This window comes from Diceros bicornis, chromosome 10, assembly GCF_020826845.1.
Source record: "Diceros bicornis minor isolate mBicDic1 chromosome 10, mDicBic1.mat.cur, whole genome shotgun sequence".
NCBI lineage: Eukaryota > Metazoa > Chordata > Mammalia > Perissodactyla > Rhinocerotidae > Diceros > Diceros bicornis.
Window position 1 is genome coordinate 58313174 of NC_080749.1, and position 23426 is coordinate 58336599.

Below are 23426 nucleotides of genomic sequence, written 5' to 3' on the forward strand. Positions count from 1 at the left end.
TAAAGTATGAAGAAAAAAACAACAAAAGAGTGTCAGAGACCTGTGGGCCAATATCACAAGATTCAACATATATGTAACTGGGCCCAGAGAGAAAGCATATGGAAAAATAAATATCTGAAGAGATATTAGCCAAATATTTTCTGAAATTAACGAAAGTTATCTACCCTTTGATCCAAGAAACTCAGTGAACCCCAAGCAAAAGAAATACATAGAAAAACACGTCTAGGTACATCATAGTCAAATGACTAAAAGGAAGGAAAGAAAGAAAAAATTGTCAACCCAAATGATAAGGTGGTTAGCTCTAAGCAGTAGGTTATCACTGATTTTGATTTCTTCTAAATAATTTTTACATCTTCTTTAACAATAATACACTGCTTTTATAACTTAAAAACATCAAAAAAAGAACAAGTAAGAAAAAATCATGCTATCAGATATGGGTCATACTTAGTATAGAAAAATCACAAGAAAACAATTTGACTAATCTTTATCCTCATATCAGATGTCTAAATGATTAGTACTGCTTTTCTACTAGTCTTTGTAAAATATTTATATCTGAATATCAACTAACACAACCGAGATTTTAAGTGCCAATAGCCCTTTTATAAAGAGATTAAAAGGAACAATTGCATCTGTTGGAGACAGATTAGGAAACATTAATGGAAGAGATGAAATTGAGGCTTGTTAGAAGGTACTTTAAACAAAAGGAAAAAAGGCCCAGAGTGGGAATCTCAGGATATCTTTGAGAAACACAAACTAACAGAGATTTTTTCCTAGAGGAAGGAAATGAGAGCTAAGGTAAAAAAGAAGATTGCTGTCAATAGTGGAGAATCTTGAAAGCTCTAATTTGTAGGCAATGGAGAGCCACTGGTTTTAGAGCAGAGAAGAAATATGACCAGTACTATTATTTTCCTAAATTGTACTTTAGGAAAATAAATCTGTACATTGTGTGTACTACGGGTGGGGAAAAGAAGAAACTAGAGGCAGGATTATCAGTTTGAGTAAGTAGCATTAATAGAGGGAAGAGGAAATAAAGACCTGAACCATGGAGATGGCAACGAAAATGGAGGTACTGCAGGAACAAAATTGACTGGGCATGGCAAGTGGCTGGATGTGGAAAGCTAGGGAGAGAGGAAGTTAGAGACAATCCACTGGGAATAAAAAAATCATATCAATATTTATTAATAATATATATATATTTATTTTTCAGTGGACATTGTAATCGTTAGATATGGTAACTCTGAACTTTTGGAGGTACAGACAAGAACTAAGAGTTAGTTGGGAACAAAAGTCTGAAGCTTCAAAGAGAGAGAAAGAGTGAACTAGGAACACATATTGGGGATCATCTGGTTGGACATGGCAGTTGAAGCCATATGAGTAGCTGAAATTGCTTAGGGAAAGAGTATAGAGAGAAAATAGGAGCGAATAGGTCAGACAACTCAACTTTAAAGAATATTCAGAAGAAGGGTCAATAGAGGAGATTAAAAATGAAAGGCCAGAGAAGAACCTCTGAGGTATAGAGTCATATAAGCCAGGGGAGGATGTAGTAGAAAACATGGAAAGTGGGGAAATTTCTAGAACTATGACTGATTTGCTTCCAAACAAAAAGATTTTTAAAAATACCTTTGTGACTATAATCATCTATAGCAGACATTATTGAGACAAAAGAAATGAAAACATATATACTTCTTCATTGTTAGCTCAAGGAAATGTCCCACATAGCCAGCTGCCTGGAATTTGTAAAATTCATTTACAAAATTATAAACTGGGGGGCCGGCCCAGTGGTGCAAGCGGTTAAGTGCTCGCACTCTGCTGCGGCGGCCCGGGCTTCACTGGTTCGGATCCCGGGCGCGCACCGATGCACCGCTTGGAAAGCCATGCTGTGGCGGCATCCCATATAAAGTGGAGGAAGATAGGCACGGATGTTAGCCTATGGACAGTCTTCCTCAACAAAAAGAGGAGGATTGGCAGATGTTAGCTCAGGGCTGATATTCCGCACACACACGCACAAAAACTATAAACTTGCAATCACAGTTTTCATAGATATTGCACAAGACTATGTCCTAAATTTGCAAAATCAAGTGCTTAAGAAGCTATTATAAAGTCACAAAACGCTTCAGATACCAACTAAGTATATAATTAGGTATGAAATTAGGTTCATTCATAAATAAAAAAATAACATAAATAAGCAAATATTTATTGAGCACTTATTATGTGTCAGGTACTATTCTAGGCACTAGAATAGAAACCGTTTCTCCTTTTACTAAAGAAAATGGAATATATTACAGATATGTGTAAAATTCTAGTAAATACCCTGATGAGTAGTGTAATACTAAAATTGCTCCCCTGCTCTTTGTTTTTAAGGTTCGTCTATCTTTGCTCTGCATCCTGGTCTCTCCTATGGCTATAAAATAAACCGGTTATTTACAGGCTAATTACCATAGTGGACTGGTTATTTTCTGTCCTGTGGTAGGAGGAAATAGTCAACAGCATGAAAAGATAAGAGAGGTTAAGCACTGAGAATGAGGACTGAGCATAGGTGTTCACTGATAATCCTCTAGATGACTCCTCAAAAGAGGTGAGAATGGAAGCCATTAGAAGGGTCAAAGAATGAATGGGTATACAAAGCAGGGAGGAGATAGCACCCTTTAGTCCCACCTCATTTCCTCTATTGTCTTCAACCTAATTCAACAAATAAAGGAAGTACTAATATCCAACACTGTGTTTGCCTTTTGTGAAAGAAAGATTTGGGGAAATTATCTCACAAATAGGTCACTCTATACAAATGATTCCCAACTTGCACTGTGCATCAGAATCACCAGGAGAACTTGTTATAAATGCATATACTCAGTCCCTACATCCAGAGATTCTGATTCAATTGGTCTAGAAAAGGGCCCAGGAATTAATATTTTTTAAAAGCTCGCTTGCTGATTCTAATACCCCAAAAGCCCAATCAGCATGTCATTGTTAGACTTTTCTTTGGGCAACAAAAAGTAACAAGTGAAAAGTTGAAGCCCATACTATCCACTTAGTTGGTCTTGACTCTGCTATCCAAAGAAGAAGTTCAAGAAAGTTGGCATGATTATTCTCTTAGGGTTTTTTAAAATGCTGTAATTATTTGATCATAATTTATAAACCAGCTCAATAAGAGCCTGAAATTTTCACAGACAACAGCTTCCAAAGTGTTTTTTGTTTATTTGTTGTTGTTGTTGTTTTTAAGGTAATTTAAGATGCAGTAGTGGCTACCATGAGGAACTAATTACCACATAACCACTTCAGGGAAGTAGTTCATTTGGGTTTCCTTTTTCTCCTTTCTCCAAAAGAAGTGTTTACATAATCCAACATGTCTTCAGTAAATAAGAATTTACAAATGGGAACAATTCCATTTCTGCTAATGTGTCACTAGATCATGGTCTGATAGTAACTTGGTCTGGAAAAAATCATTTTGTTAGATAACAGAATGTTTAAAGAGGACTCTTTCTGTCTGAGCTTACAACTGAGAACAACAGGTATTACATTCTAACTAGAGGTGCTAGGCCATCTAGGCCTTCTATGCAGGAACTGGAAAAAGGATGTCCCAAACTAGTTCTTCTACCTCCAAGCTAAGGTGCTCATCGCCCAACTCTGCATTGTGTAAGAAAAGGGTAACAGTTCATCAGGGAGCTCAATATTGAAGATTTTTTAGGTAGGGTTTTTGCGAGTTCCTTCCAGAAAACCACTTGAAAAACCTAATATGTATTTCTCCAATGTGTGGTGTGGGAACCAGAAACTGGTACCTGATTCATGCCTAAAAATTCTAAAGGTTAGTGGGCAGAAGAGGGCTACTTTGAGGAGAAAAGAGCTGCAATCCAATGGTTGAAGACATGTGACTTTTCCCATGGACCAAATGGACCCATGAAGGATAACCAGACTTAAAAGGACTCTGACCACGGGAGCAACCCAAGTGTCCACTGATGAATAAATGGGTAAACAACATATGGTATATATTTATAAGGAATATTAGTCAGCCCTAAAAAGAAAAAAAGGAAGTTCTGACACATGCTACAACATGGATAAACCTTGAAGACATGATAAGTGAAATAAGTCAGTCACAAAAGGACACATTCTGCATGATTCCACTTGTATATGAGGTATCTAGAGGAGTCAAATTCATAGACATAAAGTGGAACAGCGGTTGCCAAGAGCTGGAAGGTGGAATGAGGAGTTAGTGTTTAACGGTCACAGAGTTTCAGTTTGGAAAGATGAAGTTCTGGAGATGGATGATGGTGATGACTGCACCACAATGTGAATGCACTTAATGCCACTGAATTGTACACTTAAAAATGGTAAATTTTGTGTTGTGTTTATTTTACTACAATAAAAAAAAGAGAAAAACAAAAACAGATCTTGACAAAGAGGACTTCCTGAAGGAGTGAGATCACCCCTACAGAGGAAGGGTCTGGATGGGCCACTGAAAACCAGACTGAGTAGAGATTGTAACCTGTCAGTCAGGAGAGACAAACCCACATTAGGCTCTGCAAGGGGAGTTCTCTCAAGAATTTATGAAAGCAATTCACTATGAAAAGAGAATGTTGGTGTCTGACACAGATGCCCTTGAAACCAGTTTAGGACAGCACCAGTCATGTAAGGCTTTGCCCTTCCTCCCTCTTGCTCCCTGAGCCTGTCTTGGGGGAGGGGATGAAGTGATCAAGAGTCAAGAAGCCCACTGTGACCCTTCCCTGACCATAGGTTTCCAATCCCTGGGAAGGGGAGGAGATCAGAGACCATTTAACACCTGAGTGTGTCAGAAGAGTCATGGAATCTACCAGAGTTCATCCAGGAGTGGGGAAGATTGATTCAACAGAGTAAGTTTAAAGGGAGAGGGGTGAGAAAGAATGAAGTAGCATTCTGTTGGCATCCTATGAGTCTAGCTCTTTCAATCGCCCAGTTAGAGAAAATTCTCTCCTTGGTGCTTAGAAGATTCCTCACAAGAGAATCATCTCTTTCGCTTCTCTCATTCTTCCTTACCTTCATGAAGCCAGGTTGGCACCTTAATCATCATCTAAGGAAATACCCCAGGGGACACGGTATCTGGGAAGAGATCCCCCCCCAAATAAATAAATAAAAACAATTTTGTACTCATGGCCTATCAGGAGGAAAGAGAATACAGAGTTGATGCTATGCAAGTCTGTGGCCAGCAAGACTGCCACTAAAGTGACTGCTGGCTCCTCCACCATAGCCCAAGCTTTTCCTTTTTGGAATGTTGACATGGCCAACCAAAACAATTATTTCTGGCTGCATGCATTAATTTATTCAATACACTTTTATTGAGTACCATTATATATAAAGCACTGAAATGAATAAAAGATAGGTAAGATATGATCACACACTCTAATGCACATGTTCTAGCAGAGGAAAACATATAGACTCACAATTAACTATAATACAGGTCAAAGAGAGGAACAAATAACCATGGGATTAGAGGCTTTATAGAGAAGATTACATTTAAATTGAGCTTTGAATGATGGGACCATTTTGAGGGGAGATGGAATAATTGGAACAGAGAATAACTAAAGTGGAGAGGATGTTGGAGTAAAGATCAGAGGGCAGAGAAGCAGGTGGCTGATTTGCAGACTCTGATGTAGTTGAGTTTGTAAGTAGCATAGAATATTCTGAGAACAGAAATAAGAGCCAGGGGTGGGAAGATAGTTTGGTATGAGATTTCCAAGGGCCCTAAAGGCTAGGAAGTTTGTAGTTTGATAGTTAATGGGGGAGTAATTTAAGGTCTATAAGTGGGTGAGTGATGCAATCTAAAATATGGTTTAGGAAGAACAAACAGAAGGCTATTACAATTGCTCAGTCAAGAGCTAACGATGCCCTTAAGTAGGGCATTTTCCAATTGCTGTGGCAATTGGAAAGGAGGAAATGGATGGGAGAGGCCTTTGGGAGGTAGAATAAATGGGGCTTGGCTCCTGATTGCATATACCCTTTCCACACCCTCTGTTTGATCCTCATTCCTTCCCTCTTCTGATTATAAAGGTGTATTATGTGTCCCTTAATAGAATGACTTATATTTCCTGGAAAATTTCTCATCAGTATTAGGTAAGGCTTCATTTGTAATACCTGTGAAAGATATCCCAAAGGACAATTCTTGATGTTCAAAATGAAGAAGTAATATTCTACCTCGACATTCGTATTTTATTTTCTCTGTATTCTGGACTTTCAGGAAAGTTTCCCCCTTCTATCTTAGGATCTTTACTCTCAAAAAATGTAAGCACACATTAGTATATTTCTCATGAGGCTCTTGGCTGCTCATGCAGAATGGAAATCAGGATCATAAAATTAAAGTTATTAAAAATGTTAGTAAAGGGGCCGGCCCGGTGGCGCAAGCGGTTAGGTGCGCGCGCTCCGCTGCGGCGGCCCGGGGTTCGCTGGTTCGGATCCCGGGCGCGCACCGACGCACTGCTTGGCAAGCCATGCTGTGGCGGCGTCCCATATAAAGTGGAGGAAGATGGGCACGGATGTTGGCCCAGGGCCGTCTTCCTCAGCAAAGGAAGAGGAGGATTGGCGGATGTTAGCACAGGGCTGATCTCCTCACAAAAAAAAAAAAAAAAAAATGTTAGTAAATTCCTCTCTTTGTTCCATTATTTAGCTTTAAGAGCATTTCCGCTTTCTAAGAACCTTAGAGTATTAATTTTATATATTTAGGAAAAAGGGTTTTAACAACAGAATTATATAACTAAATTATGAGAAATTAGGAAAAGCAATCATCAAAATAATTGTGTACTCATGGACTTTTTATAATTCAATTGTTAAACAAAACCCTGATAATGTATTAGTGACTTCATTTTTTAAAGGCCAGAAAAGTGGAAAATATTTTGTTATGTGTCTATTTTTCACCATTTGTGGATTAGGCTAAAATCAGCTGAAGTTGCCAGTATGTGGCAACAGGGAGGGGCAAGTCTTTTGGGAAAGGCTTTGCTCTTGAAGATGCTTAGCTTTTGAAGACCTGCATGGCTGTGTTTGACATGGGAAATTTTGTATTTCCATGCCCTGGACGTTTCTGCAGAAACATATAGGGTAACACAGGCCACAGACAACAGGCATGTGGGTGAGCAGTAGTGAGCAGTAGCAGGCTGGAGTACAGCAGCTGTGGTTGCAATGCTGCTTGGATGCTCAATAGTATAACACAGGGTATGTCAAGGAACTAGAAAATGGGGGATCTGTTTTCAGCTCAAACTTCTAGCAGGAAATAATCTTTCCGATAAAAGGGGTAAAAAATTATGCGTCCTCCCCAGCCCCTCAACCAGCACAGTTTTACAGCAAATCTTGAGCTGAGCAGACAGAACTCAGCACAGATTAAGGACGACAAGTGCTCTGGCTAATAAACACCTAACTTTTATTAAGTGGTAACCGTAACTAAACACTGTCTCTAAACACTGTCCCTGAATTATTTTATTTAACTGTTAAAACACTTTTTTTATCATACCCATTTAACACATGAAAAAACTGAGATTGAGAGGTTAAGTAGCTCGTCGTAGATCAACAGCTACCGAACCAGGACTCACTCCTAACTAGACTGATCAGATTAATACCAAAGAAGAGGCTTTAAATCTTCTCCTACACTGACTTTTGCTTGGATGAAGCCAGCAGCCTCCTTCTGCAAGGGAATATTGATACAAAGCAAGGCCCGCATTTCAAGCGTACTTTCAGTGAGCTCTGAACATTTTGGCGAGCATTTGTGAGGATTAGCCTTCCCAGAGAATTTACCTAGAGAATATTTACTTCCAGAGAATGCAGCAAGGGTCTGGTTTCATTTAAAATGCCTGGGGAAAGGATTTTTAAAAGACAGAAGAGAATGTTGGGCTGTCTCTCAAGAGTCTCGTAAACACGCAGGAGGAAATGTATTCCCACTACCTCTCCAGGCCATGAACTATGCGTGCTCCCTTTCTGGGGAGGGAAAGGCTTCCAGGGTGGTTATTGTCACTGGGGGCTGTGGGATGGATTATTTCCCTTTACTTTTGCTGCCAACTGAAAAAAAAGACACTGCAGTAAGATTATGGGAATGAGAAAGCTACATTTAGACATAGATCTTCTTGGGCAAGATCAGGTAGGATAAAAACTGAAGAGAATAAGCAAAAATGAGACAACGCAAGAAGAGGAACCCGGCCAGACCTGAGTGTGGAATATTCCTTTAGCCACAATGGAAGAAGGGGAGAGGGTTGTCTCAGGTCCTTGGGAAGGAGGGATGGAGATGAAGAAGGATAGCACAGCATGTGGTTCTGCCCTGCTGGCTAGCTTCCCATCCCCTTCTCTAGGCTCTCTTACTATTATTATTACCATTATTTTCCCTTTAAACAAATTTGCTGCATCATTTATATTCCTATAAAGTACTTTATATCCTTTACTGGTCTAGGCTGGTTATAAATACATAGATATTAATACATACTTTTAATATAAATATTTACATAAATATTACATTATTCATATTAATGTATAATATTTATAAATACATAAATTTAAAATATATATATTTGTTCAGAAGTTAATGTATACTGTAGTATATATAGATCTCATTCCAGAATTTGGGCTTAGTAGTTCTCAACAAATCATTTTTTGTCTTCATAAAATCCTAAGATAAGAAACCTTTCCAGATATTCTTGCAGATGGATTCCTGGGCTGGAGAGTGGGGTGGATGCCCTCCGATCATTAGAGTCAAGAATTTGGCATCTGGTGGGTTAGGGGCTGAGTGGAGGTGGGAGGGACAAAAGCAAGATGGCAACACCAGTATTCTGACTGGCAATCGCACTTTTGACTCTGGCACAAAACAAAGCACACAGAACACACAAGTCCACCCATATAGGTTAACTTCTGAAAGGATGAGATTGTCACAAGGCTCCGAGTCGGGCTGCATATTTGGGGGTGTTAGCAATAATTTTTGTGTGTAAGGACAGAAAGTATCTGAGTTATACAAACAAGAGAGTGTTCACTATGAACCCAAATGAGCAACACATGGGTGAGGAGACTATGGCTATATTAGCACTTTCTAGGTAATGGGAACTATGGCTCCTTGTGTGTGTTGCGGGGGGATTAGGAAGTGGTGCGAGGGAGAGTGCTGCCTTTCATTGGTAAATGGGCATTCATGCTTCAACCAAGTTATTCCAGCCGCTTCTCAACAGGATGAAGATCCACTAGGAGGTAGGTGAGGAGTGAGAATATAGGTACATAAGAGATGTTCTGCGTGTGTGACTTATATTATGACAATAGAAAGCAGGGTTTAGGTGGGGCTAGTGTTTAGTGTGTCCTTCTTTTTATAGTTGCAGAAACTAAGAAACAATGGGTGAGGCAACTCTGTGGAGATCAAACTTTGAAGATAGTGAAGGAGTCATGACAACATTTGCTGTTCCAAATTCGTGTCCTTTGCTCTTTCCCACAATCTATGGTGATTTCTTAGTAATAAGTATACTACTGCAAGTAATAATATAGTGAGTATGGTTATTACTATAATTTTATTGACTGTGTATTCAAATCTTCTCATGCATCATCTCATTTAATTCTCACAATTGAGGTAGGTGACAGAGCCAAGATTTGAAAATAGTTCTGCACACAAACCTCAGTGCTCTAGTAGTGATTCTTATCGGTTGTTGGATGTTTACAGTTCACCTATTTATTAATTCATCCTATAGATATTGTTTTTCTTCCTCACTATAAAGATGTTACACGTAAACAAAGCAGGACTATCTCAGAGGGAGAGCAAAAAAAATCTCTTCCTTCTGTTCTTTCCTTCCTCCTTTTCTCCCTCTCCCCCCTCCCTCCCTCCATCCAAAAACCATTCAATAAATACTTCCTCTGTGCTAAGCACTCTACTAGGCACTGGGAATAAGATTACAAAAAAGATAAAAATCCCTGTGCTTTTAGAATTCACTATCTAGCTAAGAGAAAAAAAGTATATAGACAGATAGCTATAATTGTACGTCTTTTAAACCCCAAATCAGGGTACTGCAGGTACCATTGACTTGCCTACTTATCCTCTCTCTGTTTTCCTCCTCTACCAATATCTCCCCTGGTACACAGAACATTTTGAAATTGTGTGTGTATTATATCATACTGTTCTATATAATGTTATATATTATGTGATATATAGCGTCATATATATTGACATTTTATCTGCCCTACTTAATAAGTATTTCATAGATAAAAACAAAATCTTTGATAATAGCTACAGAGCAGAAGTTGGGGGAAAAAAAACAGGTCTTGGGTCAAACCAAGCTGGGATTTGGGGGAGATAAGAGCTGTCCTTTTAGAACTTAGTGGGTCTGAGGGGACATGCGGTTTAGGTATGGGAAGCAGGTGGGAGTGTTCGGTGGCATGTGTGCGTATGGGGGTGGGGAGTGGGATGACAGGAGCAGCTTTTCCCATCTGGGTCATATGTCTTCATAGTGAGGTTTTCTCCTATGGTAAGAAAAGTTGTGAGTTTCCAGAATATCTATACATATTCAATATAAGTTCATCATACATTTAAAATCCTGACAAATTATTTTTGCACCATTGCTTTTAATAAACCAAATATTTAAAATCTATATCTAACTGTACAACATTATGAATGAGCTTCAAGGAATCTGTGAACTCCCTAAAATTATATTCAAAATTGTGTGCATTTTTCTAGAGAGGGTCTCTAGTTTTCATCAAATTCAAACCCATGACTCAAAAGTGATTAAGACAATGAATAGATAATTAAAATTTGAGAATTAAGTCCCATAACAAGGACTTTTTTCTCTCGTAAAACTATGGCTTTTTAGCATACCATTCTGACATAAATACTGTACTTACATCAAGAGCCACAGACTGCTTAGCCCAGGACTTCTTCACTTGATCGTACATAATTGTGTTGTTGATGCCAAGGCCACAAAAGATGACAAAAGCCTAGGAAAGAGAAAGCCCACTAATTAAAAATTGCAATAACTCATTGGCATAATCTAATACAAAAGCAGGCAGTCATCAGGGATGGGTCTGAAAATATAATTTCATTGTACATAGAGGTAGACCTTGGGGAAATATACGCGTTAAAATTCTTAATTACTATTGTCATGTAACAACTTTATTGCTCACATGGTACATGTGCAAAAGTTATTAATTCAATGTCAGTGTGAAGAAATGACTGTATACGTTTAAAAATATACTTACAGTCTGTTTAAATGTGTTCTTAATTTATTGAGACTGTGGACTGATTTTAGTAATTCCATTCCATTTAACCAAAAACAACCTCTTTTAGTAGCTAGGCTATAAAATATTTTGGTGAAGAAACTAAGTGAGTGTACTCTTAAGGTAAATGTTAAGGGGAAGGAAGAGAGATTTAGAACCAGTTAATAAGGAAGCTGAGAGGTGTTCTCTACTAGAGAAAAATAATCATGGGGTTTTCATGCTGGCTGCTGGTACAAAGTCTACGGGGAAGACTGTTCAAGGCTAACCTCTCCAGCCAGAGGGCAGACTGGAGTAAACGGAAGCTCGGAAGCTCGTAAACATAAGAAAGGTGACGGCCGTACATCTAGCAGAGCTGCTAGAAGTCTCACCACTGGCTCTGAGCACGAGCAATTAAGACAAGAATAAGACAATTAATACTTTGGAGAGAAGAGGAGGCGATTCAATTCTGTCATAAAATTAGGACAAAAGTAATCAATGGTCACAAAATAATCTAATTAGTGAAAAATAGAATCAAATTTTACCTAAGCATTGATATATTCTTTAAATCTTCCTTTAAATTCTGTCATACCTTTTAAGTATAATGATAATTGATTAACAATTATTTATCCTTACAAATTTGGGCAAGCTGCAATCAGGAGAATACTGGTGATTCAGCTATAACCCTTGGTTCACAAATTTACTTTCTTACCTCAAAAAGCCGTTGATCTGCGTCATCAAAAGGTTTCCCGTCAAGTCTGTTTAACACTTGAGCCACGCCTGTGGGAAGAGTTTGGGATATGTGGTCATTTTCAGCACTGGACACTGTGTTACTACAATACAGTAAGCCCCAGCTGACTCCGTGCCAACTTTAAGTAATTCAGACACTCAGTTTAATCTCTGGTTTCTCTAGCACCTGCTGTCTCCAGGAGAGCAGATATGAGATATACAGTCACGCAGTCTGTCTTCAAGCCTGTGATACCCAGACTAGGTTCTACCAGGCATCAATCTGATTCCCTGAAAATGATTTTCAAGATGACTGTGCACAATAACTCTGATATATCTGACATATAAACACACAACATACATATATATGCAATTATATATATAACTGAGTATATATAACTGTATGTATATGTATATACATATATACATATTTCAATTCCATGAAGCACAATGGCTGAGTGAGGCGGTACAGGTATAATGATTAAGAACATAGGCTTTGGAGTCAGACTTGTCTCAGTTCAAATTTCAACTCCACCTCAGCTGTTACCGTGAGCAAGTTACCTGGCTTTTTTAACACTGAAATTCCCCATCTGTAAAATGGGGATTTAAATCCTAACTATCTCAAAATGTTATGAAGATTAAACGAAATAATGTTTGAATATTTGTAAAGCATATTGCTCCACACTGAGCAAACATTCAAGAAATGTTAGGAATTATGATACAATTACCCTTCAAAGCAAGTTTAGTTCTGTCGCCTGCTACCAATAGGGTACATATAGTTCTAACAAAAGTAATTTACACGTGCTTCCTCTTTCCAAAGTTCATTTCCAGCATTATACCAGAAGTTTGGGGGCATGACTATCACAACACACAACTCCAACCAGAAAAACTGAACAGTCTTGAAAACAATTCCCCTGTGTCCCCATTTAGTACCAACAACAACAAAAAAATATTATATTTTTAAAAACACCTAGTTTCCCACCAGGGAGTTAAGTCATCATATGCTGGAAGACATATATAATGAAATGCAAATCTTTTAGCATGTAACAAGAAAACTACAGTCTTCATTTTGAAAGAATAGCAGATGTTTACCGTTAGGAATGAAATGTAGGACTGTATGTGAGACTGCCATTGGATGTCGATAGATAACACATGATGTTTCTTATGGACATTCTCTTCTCTTTAAACTCAGATATATTTAAAACTCTATATATGATGTAATTCAGTGCTTTGTACTAGAGACTCAAATTCCCAAATCCTAGAATATTCTTTATGTTCAATAATGTACCAATGTTTTTCTGCAAATTAAGCAAACTGATGAAAAAAATTTCTGTTAGAATTCAAGTTGACAAAATTTACAGAATATTAAATCCTTTGGTAAGTAGCGGTGTCTTAGAGTTTAACAGGCAATCTTAGAGGAAAGCAAAGAGAGGCAAATACATGCATTAGTTACCAAATGCATCAGTTACCTAATGTCTCTTAGGAAAAAAACACATCTTCATTGTGTTTCAATAATTTTAATGAACGCCTCCATCCTTCACAACTTCTTTACTTTAACCACTGACCTCTTCTTGCCTAGACTTCTTTCTTAGGGTTGATATTTTCCTGACTGAGTTTTTGAAGGGAGGGAAAGGAGCAGGGAGGGAGGGAAAAATTGGAAGCTGCTTTGGCCCACAATTCCCTTACTCTGGGGAAAGTGTAACTATTTCAGAACCATCCAGGCAGAAAGATGTATGTTTAGTGTATGTCTAATAATGCATGTTCCTTCTTCCTTTGCTTTTACTCCATGTGTAAAAGCATAGATACAAACATATAGATGCAGTGGAAAAATTTGTACTAGGAGTTACAAATGCCCGAGTTTTAATTCTGACTCACTCTGTGACCTTATTCAAGTTTTTGCTCTCTCTCTCTCTCTATCTCTCTCTCCCTGCCTCAATTTCCACAAGGTAAGAGGAGCTCTGTTAGTTGATTGATTTCTTAGATCCCCTCCAACTTCAAAATTATTGGTTCTTATTTAAAAGAAAAAATATCTGTTCATTGTTCTGATTAATGTTGATTCATCAGGAGTCTGCACTTCTGAGATTATACAAGAGTAGAAACATAGGTTGATGAGTCATGGACATAAAGAGGGAACACATGAAAAAGATATGGATGCATTTTAAAGTAAATTTATATTTCTCTATAAAAGAAGTTGACCTGTTTAGGTGATGTCTTACCAATTATTTGGTGGTTGCTATTCCAAATAGGGACGCAGAGAACAGATCTTATGTGAAAACCAGATATCTGGTCAGCCTAGGATATAAGAAAGTAGTTAATTAAAATTAAATATTATCTACCCACTTCTGACTTATAGTTTACCACTCTTCATAACAGATATTTTGAAATAACTTTTAAAAAGACACATTATCATCTAATTTTTAAACTTAGGATAAGTTTTAAGTGCATACACTCACCTTTCTCTTTTAATTTTAAAACATCACAATGAACATCCCAAGGAAATCAAGCCCTAACCAAATATGAATCAACCAAAACACCCCACACCAGCACTACCTCCCCCAATTTCTGCAGCCACAGAGAGCTGGATGTAAAACTATCTTGATCACAATCACACTACCAAACAAGAATTCTGGCAACTGTTTCTGCTCTGAGTATTTAAAGGATTTTAATTAAACCAGTGGTCAATATTTCTTTTTGATTGGGCACATCTGTTAGTAAAAATGTTGGAGCCTATAATGCTGCCATACGTATATTTGCTTTTAATACTCTATATTTTTAATGTTATTAATGTATTATGTATGTTGTAAAATCATACACAAACAATTGAAGTTGCAAAAGATAAGATAAATGTAGAGGTTCCAAGATCTTCTTTCTGTACCCTAACGTATTGACAGGAAATGACGTATTTAAAATATGAAGACATAGTTATCAGCATCAAACAAATATCATTCAATAACAAGCTCCACTTAATATTAAAACCAATGTTCCATATTTGAACTGTTAGATAGGAGCTACTAAAGACTGAAAGGGTGCTGTGGGTTAATATGACCTTGATTTCTAGTGAGAAAGGTCAACCTGTCATCCCAATACTATAGGAGAAAAAACAAGATATCAAGGTTTCAGATCATGGTTATTGAGATAAAAAAATGTTTTTATATTTTTAAACATTCATTGTAGAAATTAAGAGCTCTATATCTTAACAATTTGAAATTGGAAGTTAATTTACACATCTAAATTTTACATTTGGATTTTTTTTTTTTGGGTTTTCCTCTGAGAAATTAATTTTCCAGATGTCTTCTACTCTTGATACTAATATGTTACTTTCTTTTTTTTAGTACATTTTTTATCTTGTTCAAAATATCTTTTCCTACTCCTAGCTCATGAAGATATTCTCCTATTGTTTTTTCTAGATCTTTATTGTTTTAACTTTTACATTTAGATTTTCAATCCAACTGAAAATGATTTTCAAGTATAGTGTGAACTGAGAGTCAAGATTCTTTTTTTTTTTTCTTTTTGTGGATATCCAATTGACCCAGACCCTTTTTGGGGAAAAAAAAAATACCTCTCCCATCACTCAGCAGTTCCACTTTTTACATTAATCAAGTATCCACATATGTGTGGAGCTGTTTCTGGACTTTCTATTCTACTTCACTGATCTATGTGTCTACCCTTATGTCAATACCACACTGCCTTAAATACTAAAGTCTTATAATAAGTCTTGGTATCTGGTAGTATAAATCCTCCAACTTTGTCCCTCTTCTTTAAGATTGTCTTGACTATTTTTGGCCCTTGGTGTGTCCATAGTAATTTTAGAATCAACTTGAAGTTTACACACACACACACATTGTTGAGATTTTTATTGGGATTCTTTTGAATCTATCGATCAATTTGGGAGAGAACTGGCATCTTTACAAAACTGAGTCTTTCAATCCATAAGCATCCCTCTATTTAAGTTTCTTAAAATTTCTCTAAGCAAAGTTTTACAGTTTTCTATGCAGAAATCTTATACATAATTTGTTATATTTGTACCTGATGTTTTAAAATTTCCTGTTATTGTAAATGGTGTTACTTTTAATTTTCTAATGTTTTTAATTGATATATTGAAATATAATTGATTTTTGTATATTGAACTTGCATCCATCAATCTTGCTAAATTCAATTATTAGCTTTAATATTTTATCTGTAGTGCTTTGGGTTTTCTAAGCACATCATCACATTATCTTACTCTTCAATTCTATACTTTTTAATCATGCGATTTTAGATCATATGATCTTTTTTCTTTTTTAGTTTGTTAATAGGGTGAATTATATCATTTGATTTTTGAGAATTCCAGATTCAAAACAAAACCAAACTAAAAACACTGGTTTTTGATGAATAAACCATTTATCCAGTGCACTCTTCCAACATATATTCATTTACCACCTTCTATGCTCCAGACACATTGCTGAGTGCTGAGGATATAAAAATGAATTCGAACAGTTACTACCCTTGAGGAGCTCACAGTCTAGTAAAGATAGAAATAGTTAATAAAAAATAAGTGTCCAAGTAAAGAATGTTCAAAACACTATAGAAAAGCCAGCAACTGACTGTCTAGAGAAATCAGGAGCAGCTTTAGATCTTTAAAAGTGGGTCTTCAAAGATGATGGTGACAATCACGATGATAAGCTAACATTTACTGGATGTTCACTCCATGTCAGGCTCCTTGTTCAGCACTTTCCCATGCATTACCTCTTATACTTATCAAAACAACCCTATGAGGTAGGTACTATTAACACCCTCCCTTATCCGATAAGACTTAGAGATTAATTGCCTTTGAAGTAGAGAGACTAGTTCCAAGGAAGCCAGACAATAACAAACACATCCATTAAAGTTATCTTCCAAAAGAACAAAGTGGTTTTCTCCTCTCCCTAAGGATAAAGTCTGAATCACAGCAATGCTAGAGAGCACAAAGAGAAGGAGGTTGATTTTAGAGCGGTCTGGGAGGTATAATCTACAGCCTTGGGCTAGCCAGAGCAGCACTAGAGTGGTTGGGTCTGTTTTGTCCTGCTGAGGGTCATACACAATTGTCGGTGGTCCTGAACCAGCCCTGAGCAGTAGGCACAATGGCCTCTGCCAACTCTGGGACAACCGTAGCCCCTCTCTAACCTCTCGTAGGAAATCTGAAGCAGCTGAGGGAGGAGGTCAGAGTGCAAGAAGAAAGGGAACATGCAGTGAGTGAGGGAAACAAGGAGAGAGACAGCTTGAGAGGCTGGTAGTGAGAAAAACAAACCTGCCAGTGAAATAAAAGAGAATTTTGTTTACCAAAAATTGTTGTAGTTTTCCAGAAGAATTTTTTATTTTGGGGAGGTGGAAGTATGTGTTCTCCTATCCCCACAGAGGTAACATTGAGTGAGGGTGGAGAGTTCCTTGAGGTGGGCGACCCAGGAAGTTTGAGGGAACTGATACCGAGTTCCAGTTCACACACATTACAATTGAGAGATGGCAACAAGAGAGGAGGAGGAGCTGGAGATATTAATCCTGGAGTCATCAGGCTCTGGTGTTAACTGAGTGGGTAAAATCACCACAGCAGAACTTGTCCAAGAAAAAGACAAAAAGAACGAAAAATTGAACCTGAGGGGACACAATATTTAGGGAAAGAAGAAGAAGGTGGGGTCAGTGACAGGGAGGAAAAAGAACTCCAAAGCTCATACTCTTAACCTAAAGGCTTCACAGCATTTCTAACGTGTGAATACACTGCTACAATCTTTCTGGAAATAGATTTATTGATGTGTATCCAGAGTCTAAACAGTATAAATACCCTTTGACTTGTCAATTTCATGTCTAGGAATTTATCCTATGGTAATTATCATTGCTATGCACAAAAGTTTACACATAAAGGCGTGAACCATAGCATTATTTATGATAATGATATATTAGAAATAACCTGAATATTCAACTGAAGGGAGTTGGTTAAGTAAATAATTGCACATCCATACAATGGAATATTATCCATCTAATTAAAATCATGCTATAGAAGAATACTTATTAACATGGAAAATTTTAATATATTAAGTGATAATAGTGTGGGTGTCTGCGGGTGTACAAACACATATTATATACATTAGAAAATCCTGGAAAAATTATAACCAAAATGGCTCCCTTTGAATTATTTGCCTATGGGAGTTTTTGTTTGTTTCTTTACTTTTTAAATAGACTTTATTTTTAGAACAGTTTTAAGTTCACAGCAAAATGAGTGCAAGTACAGAGAGTTCCCATATATGCCCTGCTTGAACACATGCACATCCACATCCCTTACTATCAACATCACTCCCAGAGTGTCACATTTGTTACAAGTGATGAACCCACACTGACGTATCATTATCACCCAAAGTCCATAGCTTAAATTAGGGTTCACTCTTGATGCTGTACGTTCTATGAGTTTTGACAACTGTGTAATGACATGCATCTACCATTATAGTATCATACAGAGTAGTTCCACTGCTCTAAAAGTCCCCTGTGCTCCACCTATTCATCCCTCCATCTTTGCTTACCTCTGGCAACCACTGATCCTTTTCTCCCCCAGCCTTATTGAGGTACAATTGACAAAATTCTAACATATTTAAAGTGCACAACATGATGATTTGTTATATGTAGACATCGTGAAAGAATTCTGCCTATGGTAGTTTTTAAATTATTGTTTCTGTTTTCTTAATCTTAGATAATGAATTACTTGTACACAAGGGAAAAAGTTATTTTCTAAATAGAACTAAAGGGGAACAATTGTGTCAAATCTTACAGAATGGTCAAATAGGATAAGCCCTGAAAATGGGTTATTGAGTTTAGTAACACACAAGGCTAACTGAAGGCAAAGATAGTCAAGGGAAGAAGAGATGGGATCAGGAACAGAAGTCAAGTGGTTAGTTCTGCAAGAGAGGAAGGCCACACTGAGAGACAGCAGAGCTGCATCAATCCAGAACTTGAGTCTTGCATGGGCTGAGCACAAGAGGAGAGGAGAGGCAATAGAGAATGTGGAGAGTGTCTTTAAATCATTCCCACTGTGGCTGAGGGAAGGTAGTGAAGCTAGCACTAACTGGCTATGAGAATAGGGAAGAGGAGTCATGATGATTAGCATGCTTGATGAGCCCAACAAGACGGGAGGAGGGAGAAGGAAAGATGGTAGAGTATGATGAGAGTAAATTTTCCCATTTTAAGATCAGTAAGGAAATCCCCTAGTTGTCTCTTTGTGGCAATAGCTATTGTTTCTGGAAAGTAAAACTAATCCGGGCTAGTTTATATGATCGTATGAAACAGCAAGGCCCGGGAGCATATATCATCTTCTGCAGGGGCTGAAGGAGAAGGAGAAGGAGAAGGGAGATGAAGCTCATCATAGAAGCTCAAGACCTCTGAAGAAGGAATCTCAAACAGGGATAAAGGGGAATAATAAAGTATGAAGGAAAGAATCATCTCTGTTCATCAGATAACCCAAGACTTCAAATTGTATCAGTCAATAGAGCTCAAAAATAACTATCAGTTTCTCCACCCCAACCAAGTCACCAAAACTCTCCATGCCTCAATTTTGTCATCAGCATTTACCTCCTGCACGCCAAAATGTTAGCATTGGTTATCACCAGATTTTGACATTATAGAAGATTTTCATCTATTCTTCTTTGTGCTTTTGCTTATTTTCCAAGTTATTTCACAAGAATATGAGTGTGAAAGGATTTCAAAATTTGTAAGGTATTTTACAAATGTAAATAGTATTAATATTGAAAGGCATATCTGCCCCAAAATATCTACTCCATTGTTCCACGGGGGCCCTGCTCAGTAATTCTCAATTTAAAATTCACATCGAGTCCCAAATATTAGATCACATGAGACTAAGCAGCCTTTCTAGGAGGCTACAGTTAAAATAAATGTATTATCTGGAAGTGCCAAGTTCTTTCCAGTTAAAGATCTGTCCGCTTAAAATTTATACCTAGCCTCTGTTCTCATTGGGTCTTTCCAGTTAATGGATCTAATTAAAGATGGTTTATCTCTTGGAGCCATCAAAACATACTTGTCATATTTTCCAGACTCTCAAAGGCAGTCAAAGGTAATGTTAAATGAATTGGTGATGATGTAACACTATTCATTAATGTGCAATGTGTTTCCTCTCCCTAGAAAGATATGTGCAACTTTAACAATAATCTAAAGCAATACTTTATCCCCTAAATGCCAATCTACCAGTGAAAATTCCGGTACTAAGACAAGCCCAGGGAGATGTTCCGAGTCAGTCTCTTGGTATCCCTGAAACAATAGAGAGGTAGGTTCTTTTTGCCTACCTTACCTGAACACTGCCTACAAATTATTTCTTAAACTCGTGATAAAAGCACAAAAAAATAACTGACCTTTGGGCTGAGAACTGAGGCATTGTCTCCACCACTTATGCAGCAAAGTCTGTTCGACTCTTAGAACCATGGGACCTCGATTTGTCTTCACTACCCACAGCTACTCCATTCTATATCTTATTCAAGTCTTAGTAATCCTCCTAACCTTCCTTGCCCTCCTGGTCACCTGGAAATCTTATATCCACTATCCAATCTTTCCTATCAAACCCTCCTCTTGTGAAAGAATCTCAAAGTGGCCTCCACTAAGTATCAGCAACTGAGAGATTACCAGTAGCAAATGCATCTCAGCAGATCCACAGAGCTCTATCTCTTAATGGTTTCAATTTTGCACATTTCCCTTTGTAAAAGGAGTATAACTGATAGACCAGAGGCGTTACAGAGAATAGACAATGAACTGTCCTGCCAGGCTCGCTCTCAGCATCCCAGATCGCGGAAGTGCTTTGCTACGAAAATCTGACAAGCGAAATGGGCTTTAATGCTCTAAGCCAAAGAATTTTAGAGCCTGGAGTGCCATTATCCTTAAGTGCTACATTGCAAGGATAAGAACTATTAAATTGTCTATAACAGGTTTTAACAAAAAAAAACTCAGAGAAAGAACTTCATATAGAAGAACTGCTTGGGATTGAAGAGTGACAGTCTTAGGATCATGACACCTTAGATTTAAATGTGTAACTCCAGGCATCGACCACCCATGAAAGGGGAGATCTGGGTGCTGATGGATTTCCCACCACTCCTGAATTTGTAACAAATACAGAGACTACCAAACCATCCGTGCATAAGCCCTGCCCTACTTTTTAGTTATTTTCTGCCATTCCCCTTGCTGAACCTTTCATATTTAAATGTTGGGTCCAATTGCTCATTCCTGTTGCAGGCAGAAAACAAACGCTGCATGTAACGGCTCTGAAAATTCTCTCCATAACTATACAAATGGAAGGAAATATTAAATTAAGCAATAGAATATTATACCTTATATTGACCAAATAATGGCTTGTCATGCATTAGTGTATTTGTTTTAAGGTGTTCTTTTGAATCTAGCATGAAAAGAAGGGCAGAAAGCTTCACAGATGATGTACTAGAGTGCAAGTAATTATTGGGTGTTGAATTCATAAGCACAATGCCAACTAAAAGCAAGGCCAGAATAACTGTTCCGTGGAAGGTAATTGTAAATAGAGTATGCACTCCAAGAAGCCACCTGATCCAACAGCAGGTCATCTGCAAATGCAGTTTATGTACATGCTGTTGGGACAGTCTCACACAAAGATCTTAGTTAGACTAAAAGCCAAGCAATGCTCCATGCTGGCAAGGGCAACAGAAAATAATCCATCTGAATTCCCCAGAGACACAGCAAGGCAAGTTAACTTACTTAGATCCTGCATTATTTCAAATCTGGTTTGAGTAACAGTATATAGCTTTTGGAGGGCTCACAATAGCCCAGTAAAATATAATTTCACATAAGATATAAAGGGTCTAAAACTTTAAAATACTTTTATAACTTTGCCTGATTATAAAAATCATATAAACACTTGTGAAATTTTTAAGTAAAAATAAAATCCAAAGCTCTAATCTTGCCATCTCTAGAGATGGCAACCACTAACAGTTTGGTATAAGCTCTTCCTGATCTTTTTCCTACAAATACATAATATGTTAATACATCAATTTATAATATATTCAACAATATATAATATATGCATAAATAACATAGACAGTATACTCAACAATACTGAACAATATTCAACAATAATTCCTGTTATGTACTAAACGTTGTTTTAGTTGTTGGGGATACATCAGTGAACAAAACCGACAAAATCCTCACCTTCATTGAGCTTACATTCTAGTGACAGAAGACAGAAGGTAAACAATACAAAAAAGACATAAATAAATTATATGTTAGAAGGTGTTAGGAATTATGGAGAAAAAATAGACCAGGATAAAAGGAATTAGGAATACTAAGGTGCCAGGCTTTTCTAACAGGTAACATTTGAATAATGACTTTAAAGAGGTGAGGATTTGAGCCACGCACATATTGAGTTAAGAGTATTTCAGCTGAGGGAGTAGCCAGCACAAAGGCCCTGAGGTAGGTGTGTGAGTGGCATGGTCTAGGAATAACAAGGAGACCAATGTGGCTGGAGAAGTATGAGTGAAGGCTGAGGGTAGATAACAAGGTGCCAGATTGTGTAGGGCATTGTAAGCCTCTGAAAGAATTGTGAATTTGGCTTTTACTCTAGTGAAATTAGGAGACTTTTGAAGAGTTTGTGAGCAGAGTTGTGATATGATATAACTTAAAATTTAAAAGCCTCCGGCTCTTATATTGAGAACAGAGTGTAGAGGGGAAGAGTGAAAGCAGAAAGATAGATTAAGAGGCTACGGCCATGAAATAGTCCAGAGATGATGCTGGTGTGGACCTGGGTGGTAGCAGTTGAGTGGTGAGAAGTGGTCAGATTCTGGATAAATTTTGCAAGTAGAGACAACTGGACGTCCTGATGAGTTAGATGTGCAACATGAGAGAATCATGCCTATAAAATTTTTGGCATAAGCATCAGAAAGGACTGAGTTGCCCTAACAGAGATAGGAAAATAGAGAGAGGGGCAGGCTGGGGAGAAAAAAAGATTGTGAGCTCTGTTTTGGACATGTTAAGTTTGCGGTGTCTATCAGAAAAATATGTGTATATATATGTGTGTACATCCACATATATTATTCTATACATACTTTTATACATTATTCTAAACATATTTCTCTGTGGCTTGCTTGTTTTCTTGTGAACATGTTTCCAGATCAGAACAGAAAGAACAGAACAGAAAGATTGTCTCATGGGATAGAGATATTTTGTGTGGATTCAATTTTAGTTTTTATTATAGTGTGGTAGCCAGAATTCTAAAGATGGTCTCTAAGATTTCCATCTGCCCACCCTCTACTTTGTACAAGCCTGGTATAATCCCCTCCCCTTGAGTGTGGGCAGGACCTGTAAATATGATCGGATGGGCACTTCCTTGATTAGGTTACGTTATATGGCAAAGGTGATGGGATAGCCACTCCTGTGATTATGTCAGCCACTCCTGACATTATGTAAGCCTCTGTCATAGCCAGCTGAAATGAGATTCTCCTGTTGGCTTTGAAGAGGAAGCTGCCATGTTGTGAGAGGGCCATATAGCTAGTACTAGAGGGCAATCTCTAGGAGCTGAGAGA

At 37.6% G+C, this 23426-nt stretch overlaps 1 protein-coding gene across 1 annotated transcript in view; it reads right to left on the reverse strand.

Moving 5' to 3' along the window:
- The window catches only part of LOC131410855 (dual 3',5'-cyclic-AMP and -GMP phosphodiesterase 11A), a 247374-nt gene that overhangs the window by 160134 nt on the left and 63814 nt on the right, over window positions 1–23426 (reverse strand). Inside the window, exons 5-7 of the mRNA XM_058549318.1 lie at window positions 14097–14172; window positions 11867–11934; window positions 10807–10899 (exon numbers count right to left, since the gene is read on the reverse strand). Coding sequence (XP_058405301.1) covers window positions 10807–10899; window positions 11867–11934; window positions 14097–14172 — 237 coding nt within the window. The remainder of the gene's footprint in view (window positions 1–10806; window positions 10900–11866; window positions 11935–14096; window positions 14173–23426) is intronic.